The following is a 13,206-nucleotide window of genomic DNA, read 5'->3' as shown; positions in this document are numbered from 1 at the left end:
GCCCTCTCACAGTCCGGGAGCCCTCGGGGGATGTCCAACTGATGGCTTAGGTCTGCTCCCCCAGGGAGCGGGCCTAAGCCAGCAGTCAGACATCCTTAGCGCTGCTGCAGAGGCGAGAGAGGCTCCTGCCACCGCCACTGCGCTCACTAGCAGCCAGCAGTCAGACATCCTTAGCGCTGCTGCAGAGGCGAGAGAGGCTCCTGCCACCGCCACTGCGCTCACTAGCAGCCAGCAGTCAGACATCCTTAGCGCTGCTGCAGAGGCGAGAGAGGCTCCTGCCACCGCCACTGCGCTCACTAGCCATGAGCCCCATCCAGGGCTCCTGCGTTGAGTGTCTGCCCCCTGGTGGTCAGTGCACATCATAGCGACCAGTCATTCCGCAATTAGGTTGATTTGCATATCATATAGGACAGCCATGGGCAAACTATGGCCTGCGGGCCGGACCCGGCCCGTTTGAAATGAATAAAACTAAAAAAAAAAAGACCGTACCCCTTTATGTAATGATGTTTACTTTGAATTTATATTAGTTCACACAAACACACCATCCATGCTTTTGTTCCGGCCCTCCGGTCCAGTTTAAGAGCCCATTGTGGCCCTCGAGTCAAAAAGTTTGCCCACCCCTGATATAGGATATAGCCTTCCTTAGGAGTATGATTTTGATAATGTTTAGGGAATGTTTTTACAAGCTTGTCTGAAAAGGTCAATCAAGGTCACAAAGATTATTCTATTTTCTTCTAAAAAGTTTATAATTTTTCATTTTTCATTTGGGGCTATGATCAACTTTGTATTAATTTGTGTGTGTGTGGTATAAGTAAGGGGTGAGGTTCATTTCCCCCCTGATCTGGATGTCCAGATGTTCCAGTATCATTTCTTGAAGGACTTTCCTCATGGCATTGCCTTTGCAGCTTTTCATAAATTAGTTGACTGTATATGTGTAGTTCTATTTCTAGCTTTTCCCTCCTATTCCATTGATTTATATGACCACTCCTTTATGAACATTGAATTGTCTTAAATACTGTGTTTTTATAGTAAGTCTTTAAATCAGGTAGTGAAAGTTCTCTATATATTTTTTTGTAATTGCCTTGACATTCAAGATTTAAATTTGAATTTTAATATAAATTTTAAAATTTGCTTGTCAATTTCTATTATAAAGACTGCTGGAATTGCCAAAACCGGTTTGGCTCAGTGGATAGAGCGTCGGCCTGCGGACTGAAAGGTCCCAGGTTCGATTCCGGTCAAGGGCATGTACCTGGGTTGTGGGCACATCCCCAGTGGGAGATGTGCAGGAGGCAGCTGATCGATGTTTCTCTCTCATCGATGTTTCTAACTCTCTATCTCTCTCCCTTCCTCTCTGTGAAAAATCAATAAAATATATTTAAAAAAAAAAAAAAAGACTGCTGGAATTATGATTGGAAGTTTGTTAAACCTGTAGAAAAATTAGGGGAGAATAGACTTTTTAACAATATTAATTCTTCTATTCTTTGAATGCTGTATATCTCTCAATTTAGCTACTTAATTTCTTTCAGAAATTACGTGTAGTTTTTTGCAATGAGGGCTTGCCTGTGATTGTTAATTACTTTCTTGTGGATTTTATATTTTGGGGGTTATCCTATATAATAAAAGCCTAATATGCTAAGTGTCCAGTTGACAAGTTGGTCGTTCAACCAATTAAAACATAATAGGGTAATGATATGCTAAGGCTACTCAACCACTTGCTATGACGTGCACTTACCAACAGGGGGCAGACGCTCCAACTGGTAGGTTAGCTTGCTGCTGGGGTCTGGCTGATCAGGACTGAGTGAGATGGGCCAGGCACACCTTGGAGCCCTCGTGTGGTACCTCCCCAGCTGGCCAACCTCCCACATCCCTCCCCAGTCCTGATCCTGCACCAGTGGGGTCACTGAGCCTGGCCTGCACCCTCTTGCAATCCGGGACCCCTCAGGGGATGTCGGAGAGCTGGTTTTGGCCTGATCCCACAGGCCAGGCCAAGGGATCCCACTGGTGCACGAATTCGTGCACTGGGACTCTCGTTATAGATAAAATTGTTTTCACTTTTGCTTTCTAATTGTATCCTGCTGGCACATAAAAAATGCAAGGTTTTAGGTTTTTTTTGTATATTTTGTATCCTATGACCTTGCTAAATTCACTTATTAGTTCTAGTAGTTATTTTGTGAAATTCTTCAGAGTTTTGATGCATAAACAGTATGTCCTGCAAAGAGATAAATTTATTTTCTCCACCCCTCCGCCATGATGTTTATGTCTTTTATTTCTTTTTCTTGCGTTACTACAATCAGTAGGAGCTCTAATATATTGTGGAATAAAAGTGATGAGAGTTGACAAGCTTGTCTTTTTCCTAATTTTAAGTTAAATGTTCGACATTTTACCATTAAGTATGATGTTAACTATTGATTTTCCAAAGGTGCCTATTTCAGTTCTGACCTTCAGACCATACCCAGAATTCAACAGGGAAATAAATAGTGAACTATTGTTTTTTCACTTCTGTACAATTCTCTCCTCTGTGGAGTTTTAGCCAATTTAGTTTTTATTGTATCCCCAGTTCTCTGATGCTTTTCAAAATATCATCTTTGGAATTTATTCACCTTTTTAAAATTGACAAGTAAGAACCTTGGCTCACCTGGTTCTACCACATCCTACTCAGACATAAAACCTGCAAAGTATTTCCTGAAACATAGTTCACTTAAACAGTCACTTAATGATGGACATGTTTTTCCCCTCATATTTTGCTATTATAAATAATGTAGCAATAAATGTCATTTCTGTGTGTACAGTATATCTATAAATTATCAGATTGAAAGTGTAAATTTATTTGTAATTTAGAGTGAAGTAGGAAAACTTTGAGTGTTTTGAGCAGAGGAGTAATATGATCTGATTTAAATTTTAAAGGGTCACTTTGGCAGCTCTGTTAAAAACAGGGACTTAAGGATAAAAGAAGGAAAATAATTTGAAGGTTATTGCAATATTTCAAGCTTAAGGTCATGGTGATTTGGGCCATGGTGATAGCAGTGGCAGTTTGAGAAACAGCTGGGTATATTTTGAAGGTGGAAACAACAAGATTTACTGGTTATTGAATGTGGTGTGTAAGAGAATCAAAGAGGCAAAGGTGACTCCAAGACGTTTCGCTTGAGAAACTAGACAGTAGATTGCCATCAAATGAAATGGACAAGATTGCAAGAACTCATTGGAAGGAAAGTTCAGCTTTAGATCTGTAGAAGTTTGGGATTTTGACATCCTAGTGGCGATGCTGAGATAAGCAGTTGGATAAATGAATTTGGAGTTTGGGAAAGAGGTCCAATTATGCATCGGTTTAATCTCCTTGGCCTGTCTCCCATGCTGTCATTCCCTTGCAATCGTTTTCACCTTTATTTCTATTTTCTATTTTGCATTTCTCACATTTCTATACTCTCTTTTCCTTAGACCTTTTTGTGTGAGGTGTATAGCCTCACATATAATTGTTTTCTTTTATTCAGAAATGTTCTTATTGTGTCTTTCTTTCCTGAGTTCCTTTATCTCCTAGCTTTCCTCTTTTGTCTGGCTATTTTTTCCCATAGTTTCTTTATATTCCTGCTTTATTTTCTTTCCAACTGCAATTATTAGGTTAATTTTTACAAATCACAACAGTAATTTTGCATTTCAATTCTCATGTACTCTTTAGCAAAATCCTCTCAGTGGGTTTCTTTATCAGGGTATTCTTTTCTTTCTTATAGTGCTGAATTTTTCCCTTTTGTTTAACCATATTTTAAAGAGTTGAGTTGTCTTTGACTAGCTGTCAACAAGAGGTTTTGGTTAGAAGTAGTTGCTTTCCAAGTTTCTCAGCTTAAGTTTTCTATCCTCTCTTGCTACAGAGAAACCATAGCGCCTCCTCGCATGCATGATCTATGGCTCCTGACTTTCGGGACCTACCCTTCCACACTTGAACTCTCACTGCCTTTCTCCCATAGCTGCTGCTACTAAGAGACAGGACTCTTGTCTTCTCAGGTGCCTCTTCACGTTTAGAAGACACTGCTTCTGGAACCCTCTGAATAGCTTCTGTGTGATCCTTTGCTAGTTCCCTCAATATCCACGGCCTGCTTATTTTAACCCCTCTCCAAGTGGTTCTAGCTCTGAGTTTTGCCTTCTCCTCTCCCGGAGTGTATACTTCTAAGCTTTTCAGTATTGAAATCTCTGGACATTGCTCATTTCTCCCCGCTATATGGTTAGAGCTTCCACTGCCATTTCTGCTGGTTTCAGGTGTGGTGGCTTTTGTAGTGTGTAGATTTTCTTCTTATTGTTTAGCTGAGTCTGTTGCTTGTGCATATGTTTGTTTCTTTTTCCTTTTGGCTTTGTGTAGTTTCCAGGAAAGAAGTGGAGAAATTCAGAAAGAAGTTGCCACAATGTTGCTATCAAAATTACAAGTCCGTCTTCTTTAAAATATAGTGGTGTTTGTTTTTTTCAAATAGATTTATATTCTAAAGGCATAAACATGTCTAGTTTCCTAATCCCATGAATAGCTTTGGCCCCACTATTTCCTTTATATTAGTGTTTATGCTCCTTCTACAATACACAGTCCTGGTTCGGTTGAGGTAGTGAGAGTGTGAGTATTTTTTTTTAACCCATTATGCTTTTTTATTTTCCTTTAATCCTGTTTTATTTTCTTCAAAGTAACTTTTTCAAAAAATAATTTTTAATTTTGTATTTCATCCTCCTATTATGTCTAGGTTACATTTTACATAAGTGAATTAAAAATAATTTTAGATGCCCTGGAGCACTCATCTTCTCTGTGGCAGGGGAATACATGAGAGGACATAGGAAGCTAGCTCAAAAGTAAATGTTAACATATTTTGTTTGTTAAAGAGGAATATTTAGCATGAAAGTCCCCAGTTAAGAGGATGAAAATCAATCTATAGGCTGAAAGAAAATATTTGCAAGCCACATATCTAACAAAGGACTAGTATCTAGAATATATAAAGAATGCTCAACATTCCAGATTAAAGAAAAAACACAACCATCCAATTTAAAAATGGGCAAATGTCAAGAACAGGCAGTTTACTGAAGAGGATATACAGATGGCAAATGAGCACATGGAAAAATGTTCAACATCATTAGCAATTAGGGATATGTAAATTAAAACCACAATGGAATATCATGAGACACCTATCAGAATGGCTAAATAAAAAATAAGGACAGCACCCAAATGCTACAGAGAAGCTGGGTCATTCATACATTGCTGGTGGAAATACAAAATGTAAGATGGTAAAATTGCTGATGGAAATGCTGGTTCATATTCTGGGAACTTATCCTAGAGAAATGAAAACTTATGTTCACACAAAAACCTGTACATGAATATTTATAGCTACTTTGTTTGCAATGATCTGAAACTGAAAAGAACACAGACATCCTTAAACAATGTTTAAACAAACTGTGGTACATTCATACCATGGAATTCTACTCAAAATATAAAGGAATGAACTACTGATGCATACACCAATGTGGATGGTTCTCAATTGAATTATGCCATGTGAAAAAAAGACAATCCCAAAGGTCCCCATACTATATGATTCTATTTCTATAACATTGTTAAAACTCAGTACTCTATTAGAAATAGAGAGCAGATTAATAGCTGCCAAGGGTTAAGGAGGAGTCGGGTGTGGGAGGGAAATGGGTGTGGCTATAAAAAGGACATATTTTCTTGACTCTATCAATGTCAGTAGCTTGGTTATGATACTGTACTATCACTTTGAGAGGTGTTAACACTAGGTGAAGCAGAGTGATGGTTATTTCTTACACCTGCATGTTAGTCTACATTATCTCAAAATAAAAAGTTTAATAAAAAAAATACAAGCATCACAACTGCACATACTGCATATGCTTGCCTTTACTTTGTAATACTCAGAGTGCTGACATTGCACAACAACAAGAACAGAAGGGAGGCAAATAAGACAGAAAAACCTCGTTGAATTTATAACACCGAACGTGGACATTTGCACTGTGCAGTCATTTTGCAATAAGTTACTTTAAATATTACTTGTCAGCAGTTATCTTAACTACTCAGTGTGTTTGAACTTGGCTGTTCTACCCCCGTGACCTGGGTGCCAATTGGTGTTGCGAAAGGACACATTTCTAATGGAAATTTAAGAATTCTCTTTTGGACAAAGCTTTAACAAACAATGAGAATCACTCATCTTCTAAGTATTGACTAGCAAACAATTATAGAGAGGGAATTTTGGAAAGGAGTGTAGATTCCAGCGCTGTAGGCAGTTAGACAAGAGCAGAGCAAGGAGGATGGGCCAGGTTACAGAAGGTCAACAGGGTGGCAAGCCTCGGGTGCTTAGCAATGGGCAAACCTGAGGAAACAAGGACCTTGCCCCCAGGGTACCCTTTCCTCCCCTAGCATATTACTGGTCATGTGGTAAGACCCCTCTGACTTTTCATATCTCTGGTCATGTGGTTGGGACCTTCCTCTGATCTTTCCTGCCCTAGCATGTTGTTAGTCATGTGGGTTAGACCCCTTAGAGGGGTTATGAACAAAGCTATTCCAGAGAATAGCTTTTATGCATTGAGGACAACGAGGTTCTGACCCAAATCAATTACATCTAGGCCTCCGTTGTGTTTTAGCTCCAGGCCGAGAAAAGCAGCCAAACCAGACAAGGGACCCCATGGCTGACCTTGGGACCAGCTGCATTGACTAATTACCCTGCCTTGGCACCAGCCAATCCGTGGAAACCACAATTGGATACAGTGGTGGGAAGCTGATGATTGTTCTATTGGGATCCTCCCCTGAGACCTCCAGATAAATACCCTCTAGACCAGCCGTGGGCAAACTACGGCCTGCGGGCCTTTGAAATGAATAAAACTAAAAAAAAAAAAAAAAGACCGTACCCTTTTATGTAATGATGTTTACTTTGAATTTATATTAGTTCACACAAACACTCCATCCATGCTTTTGTTCCAGCCCTCCGGTCCAGTTTATGAACCCACTGTGGTCCTCGAGTCAAAAAGTTTGCCCACCCCTGCTCTAGACCAGGACCCCAAGGGGCTCTCTCTATGGAGCATGCCCATGCCTTCCCCCCCCCCCCCATCCCCTCAGGCACATTGTACTGAGCCCATTTCTTCTATGGCTCCCTTCTTCTACCTCTGTGAATTTCTAAATAAACTCTCTTATAGTTTGTCTTGGCTCTGAATTCTTTCTTAGCCAGAACTCCAGGTTGCTGCACCAAGGTCCAGTCTGACTCCACCAGTCTAACACCTGTTGCCGTTCTTGCTGCTAACATATGGATCGCGAGTGAAAGAAAATGAGACTCCACTGTTTGGTGGCTCCATGATTATCAAGCCCTCAGTTGCCTGATAGTGTTCAACAGTGTATCACGTGTCTTTTCATGGCAGGTCTAGAAATGACTAATATTGAAGTAGTAATGAACATAAATGGTATTCAGAGATAAAAGTAAGGGTGGTGGTTCTAACAATGGGAAATGTTGGATGAAGTATGGTAAAGTCACTGTGGCCACAGGGGAAATGAAAATAATGATATATTCCCCGCCCCCCAATAAAGGACTTCCTGGAATCAAACCCCTCACTAGAGTATGTTTTAGGCCACTTGGAATGATCTGATAGCAAGGGCAAAACTGAGGATGTAGGAGAGAGAAGGAAGAAATGTAGAACAAAAAGAAGGTAAGAGAGCATGGAAAGGATGTTGGCATTTCCCCTTCCACCTGTGTTCACCAGAGGGAAGTATGGAGAATGGGGCAAATGCATAAACTTTGCAGGATTTGGTGGTAGAAAGTTAAGAGTGCTCTTACTTGATTGCTTTTACATTCCCGGTGACATACAAAGCAGGAACACTACCTCACAGTAGAGAAGGTTGGGCAAGTTGTACAGGTAAAATAGTCATTTTGGAAAGTGAGAAAGTGAACATGTTAGAGAACTTTTTAGGATTGCAAGACATTATTGAATGACCATGAATTTATAGTAAAAACAGTCAACAATTTTGTATATTTTTCTTGAACAAAGTTGAGGTATAGGTTACTTATAACCTACTGAATCTTGAAAACAATGTTCAAATAGTACAGTATTTAGTAAAATTTCTAATAATTACTTCCAATTATTAGTTGGCACTCCAAGAAAAGAAAATGCAACTAAGTAATTACATGATCAGAAGAGAGGTTAAGTATTAGGACAGAATAAATTAGGGTTTATATAATATAGCATTGGCCAAATCAGTCAAAATTTAGAATTAATTACCATATATAATTATAATAATTTTTTTCTTGACTATAACTTCAGCATTGGGGTTCTTGAGGCATACTGTGTCTTAAACCTAACTCATGACCCAGTAACTTAGTTATCAGAAATGCTTACTAATATGATCTGTATTTATGTGTGTTTTTCAGTATGGACCAATATTTACAGTATTTGCTATGGGAATTCGAATGACCTTTGTTACTGAAGAAGAGGGCATTGATGTGTTTCTAAAATCCAAAGAAGTAAATTTTGAATTTGCAGTGCAAGATCCCGTCTATCGTACAGGTAAAGAATATTCTCAGTTCATTTGAAATATAACGTTGGAATCCACAAGTAGTTTTAGGTAACAGTGACATCCTTACTCCTATATCAAGAATGATGAGGCTCCATTATTTTATTGTTAGAGTAAGGGTAGGAGGAGAAAAGAGTATATGATGAGTTTGGTCATTGGAAAACAAAGTATCGGCAGCCTAATACAGTTAGATCTTAATTAGACGCGTGAAAGAGATGAGGTTACCTCACGGATGTTTTCTCTGGAAAATATTTGGAATCTGTATCCTGTTACAGCTCCCAAGATGTGGCTAACTGTTCTGCTACTGTGCATACAGTGCTCTTCAGGCTGTAGCTCTTGGCTTGATCACATCTTACTGCTCTGCTCCCTGAAAGTAGAATTCCACTGCTTACTAAGCCCTTTTCTAACGGCATTTCCTGACATAATCCGTAGGGCTGTTAAGGTAAGTGGTGCCCTTTCTCCAACTCTCTGTCCTCGGTGACCTCTGGATTGTACTGGTCAGTGTGTCCGCAGGGTCACGGTCTCCTCTGTTTCTCCCCAGGTCACATACGTGCATGCTGAGCCCATTTGTCCTCCCAGGAATGCAGGGCTGGTTCATTTTGCATCTGATTCACTTTGCACCTTTGTTCACAATGTCTGTGCTTGCCTCTACTGACTACAGCTTTTTTCTCTTTGCTTCTTTCTTAGGTTCTTTTGTAGCCTCTCATGCATTTTTTTTTTTTGCCATTAAAACCAAAAAGTTGGTTTTAAAAGCTCTCAGTGACCAATAGAATGATTATTTTTTCATTTTGCTTTTATGAAAATCACATGTTGTTTAAATTTTATAAGTATTTAGTATACTTCTTGGTATTTGGACTATGGAATTTCAGATCAAAGAATATAAATATTTTGAAATTTCTTGATCTATAAAGTTGCATATCCTTCAGAAATATATACCAACCTACTCACCTGTCAGGTACATGAAAGTGATCAAGTTTTTATACCTGTCCCTCCCTTCTGCTGGCTTTCATATTTAAATATTTTTATTTAATAGATGGAAGTATGTTAATATCTACTTTTGAGCCAGCTTCCAAATTCCTCTCATGTATTCCCCTGCCACAGAGAAGATGAATGCTTCAGGGTATCTAAAAGTTGTTTTTAAATTACCTATATAAAATGTAACCTAGACATAATAGGATGATGAAATACAAACCTAAAAATTATTTTTTGAAAAGGTTACTTTGAAGAAAATAAAATAGGATTAAAGAAAAATATGAAGGAATAGTGAGTTAAAAACACTTACTTATACTCTCACCACCTCAGCCACACCAGGAGTGAGTATTGTGGAAGGAGCATGAACGCTAATATAAAGGAAATAGTGGGGCCAATCAATTCATGGGGTGAGGAAAGGACTCCTGGTGGAGTAATATTCAAGAAGATGCTTGAAAGAGGAATAGAAATTAGCAGGAGAAACTTAGGTCTTGTAGGCATAGGGTTGGGAGTGAGTGAGGTTGGTCAAGTAGAGAATGTTCTGAGCAGATAGAACAACTCATGAAAATTCTGGGCTATATAAAACTGTTTGTTTTCAATATACCTGAAATGTAGATTTGGAGGGGGAAATATCACCAGAGTCCAAAAGTTGGTAGAAAGCCAATGAAAGGTTTAAGCATGAAAAAACATCACTAGAGTTGTGTTTCCCAGAGGCCCACTTATAGATTATACCTTAGAGTAAATTACCCTACAGACTTTTACTATCTTACAATATAGGTTGACTCTTTACCTGGTTTTATTCCCAGGAGGTTATTTTATGTTTTTGGTGAACTTTGGCTATATTCTCTACTGATCAAATAATAGGAGTATATTGACTGCTTCAAGGAGTTGTTGCTTCTTTTAAAAATAGTTTTCTTGTTTATAGCATCAATTCCAAAGAATGTCTTTTTAACACTGCATGAAAAACTTTATATCCTGATGAAAGGGAAAATGGGGACTTTCAACCTTTGTCAATTCACTGGACGACTAACTGAAGAATTACAGAAACAACTGGAGAATTTAGGCACTCATGGGACAAGGGACCTGAACATCTTAGTAAGGTAAATAGACAAATGGTATGAGTTCATCTTGGTTTTTTTTGGAATAAAACATTTTAAGCCTATACATTGGACTTCAGAAATTATCCAGTGGATTAATTAAACTCTACCTAACTAGGCAATTAAGAGATTATGTTAATATTTTAAATTCTAATTAATGGGCAGGTTTCAGTTGAGTAGTCCACTTTTATGGTGAGCAAATAAGTCAACACATGTTAATACGTGTACAGTAATTTCTCCTTAGTCATTCTATACAATTGTGTATGCTCTGTTTGGACTTACCTCTTACAATTGTCTTGCATCCATCAGATTTTTGATGAAAAATTCAGTGCAATTTGTGATTATTATAACAAATGGATGTTGAAAGGACAAGGGAGAGGATAGAATCATCAAGTACAGCAGTGGTTCCCAACATGGGGCACACGCCCCACAGGGGGGCAATTTGGTTTTTAAGGGGGGCAATTCGAGAATGAGTTATTAACAGTAAGTTTTTTGCATTTCTTATGGTTCTAGGTGCTTCATATGGTATATAAATATATATTGTGACATGTTTATGCATTTCAGTTCTCTATTATATGTTTTGAAACTTTGCTATTTTTTCATATCATTTCATATTATTATTTTTAAACAATCTCTTAGTGATTTCTTCCTCAGTACTTCAGCTGTCTTTTTTGTTCTTTTATTTTTCTCTTTCATGGATGCCATGTTTTTTGGAAGTTAATGGCCTTTTGGGCTTCCTCCGCATGAATAGGAGCTTACTTTTTGAATAATAAGAATCATATGTCACAGTGCGGGGGACATCAGGATTTTAGACATGCTTAGGTGGGGCATGGCCAAACAATGGTTGGGAACCACTGAAGTAGAGGGTCCAGGAGATGGTGTGAGACATGAAAAGTTGACTGAGGCAAAGTCAACAGAGGCCTCACCCCAGGTGCCTCCTGGAGGGGAGGTGCTGAAAGGCGGATGAGATAGGAAAGGGCAGTAGAGGAACCAGGCAGCATGTCAGCCACATTCTGAAGCTTTCTGGCGAATGGAAGGTCTGGGCATGGGAACCAGGAGAGAAATTTCCCATGTACACAAGGAGATGTGGGAAATTGAAGTTACCTTGGGCACTTTTCCATCTCAGTGGGATACTGAGATGCTGAAGGCGGGATTCAATAGTTCAGACTCATAAAACAGAACAACATTTAATGTTTTGTTAGTGGTTAGAAAGAGAGAGAAAAAAAGAACAAAGACAACCAACCAACCAAACTTTTGGCATGCCCCAAATGTACAACAAAACAGCAAATTCTCAGCTATCTTTGAAACTTTGGAGAAAATAAATAAAAATGAAATTAACAGTACTCAGTGTTACCAATCTAGGGCATATTAACTATCATTGATATTCTTTTACTTAAGTATGCCACAGTAATAATTTTATTCACTTATGGTAAAACTTAATTATACATACTATATTTCATTATAGAATAGTTCACATTTGTAGGATCCTGTAGACATTAGGAAATTTGGTGACTAATATTTCCCTTGATTCTTTGATTATTTTTTGCTGTTATCTAAAGGCATGGACTATATCTTAGATATAATTTGTTAAATTAATGATTTTTAAAATTGCATTGAATCAATTTATTTTTGTGCATCTAACATTTGTCAGAATCTAAGAATGCTTGCTTAGAAAGCATTTTAAAATCTTCAGATAAATAAGACTACAGTTTCAGTTACCTTGGTCATTTTTTTTTAATGTTTTTGTTGATTTTAGATAGAGAATGGGAGAAGGAAAGAGATATAGAAACATCAGTAATGAGAGAGAATCATTGATCAGCTGCCTCCTGCACACCTCCTACTGGGGATCAAGCCCCAAGCCCAGCATGTGCCCTGACTGGGAATTGAGCCTTGACCTCCTGGTTCATGGGTCGATGCTCAACCATTGAGACACACCAGCCGAACACCCCTGAGTCATCTTGACAATATCCAAATATTAAAACCTGTTAAGGGTAGCTTTTCCCCCCAAAAAAATCTATCATGTATTATTTTCTACTCCTTATATATAGCTATTAAATAATGCCCTCTTTTGTATCCTGACTTTATATTCTCCTGGTCATTGGGTCTGACTTTCCACATGCTTCTCTTTTTATAGGCATCTCCTTTATCCAGTCAGTGTGAATATGCTCTTTAAAAAAGGTTTGTTTCCCACAAACAAGAGGAAAATCATGGAGTTCTACCAGCATTTTCAAACTTATGATGAAGGTTTTGAACATGGGTCCCAGATGCCAGAATATCTTCTAAGGTAGAAGTTGTTTCCTACAATTAATTCATTGACCAAGCTCCTCCCAGCAATTCATACGTCTCTCATTTCTCTGTTCAGCGTAGATATAACAGTTGAGTGGAAGAGAGAGAGCTGTTTTTTATGACTGGCTTGTGTTTGAAGGAGGAACAGAAGATCTATGCATGGTTTCTTTTTTAATTTTGAGGAGCAAATCCTTGAAAGGGAGGGAGAAGAAGAGGGAGAGAGAGGAAAAGAGAGGAAATGAATATGAATGTGAATATTAGAATAAAGTGAAGAATTTATTTGAGGCTTATCCCATTTACAGTTCATAGTCACACTCATTGCTACAG

The 13,206-nt window shown here is 38.5% G+C and overlaps 1 protein-coding gene across 1 annotated transcript in view; it reads left to right on the top strand.

Moving 5' to 3' along the window:
* Window positions 1-13,206, top strand: part of CYP39A1 (cytochrome P450 family 39 subfamily A member 1) — a 73,647-nt gene that overhangs the window by 1,445 nt on the left and 58,996 nt on the right. The window contains exons 2-4 of the mRNA XM_081093936.1: window positions 8,385-8,520; window positions 10,422-10,596; window positions 12,728-12,877. Of these exons, the coding sequence (XP_080950062.1) occupies window positions 8,385-8,520; window positions 10,422-10,596; window positions 12,728-12,877 (461 nt within the window). The remainder of the gene's footprint in view (window positions 1-8,384; window positions 8,521-10,421; window positions 10,597-12,727; window positions 12,878-13,206) is intronic.

Source organism: Myotis nattereri (genome assembly GCF_964212035.1).
Source record: "Myotis nattereri genome assembly, chromosome: 6".
In the NCBI taxonomy this organism is placed as follows: domain Eukaryota; kingdom Metazoa; phylum Chordata; class Mammalia; order Chiroptera; family Vespertilionidae; genus Myotis; species Myotis nattereri.
This window is presented reverse-complemented; position numbering and strand designations above follow the sequence as displayed.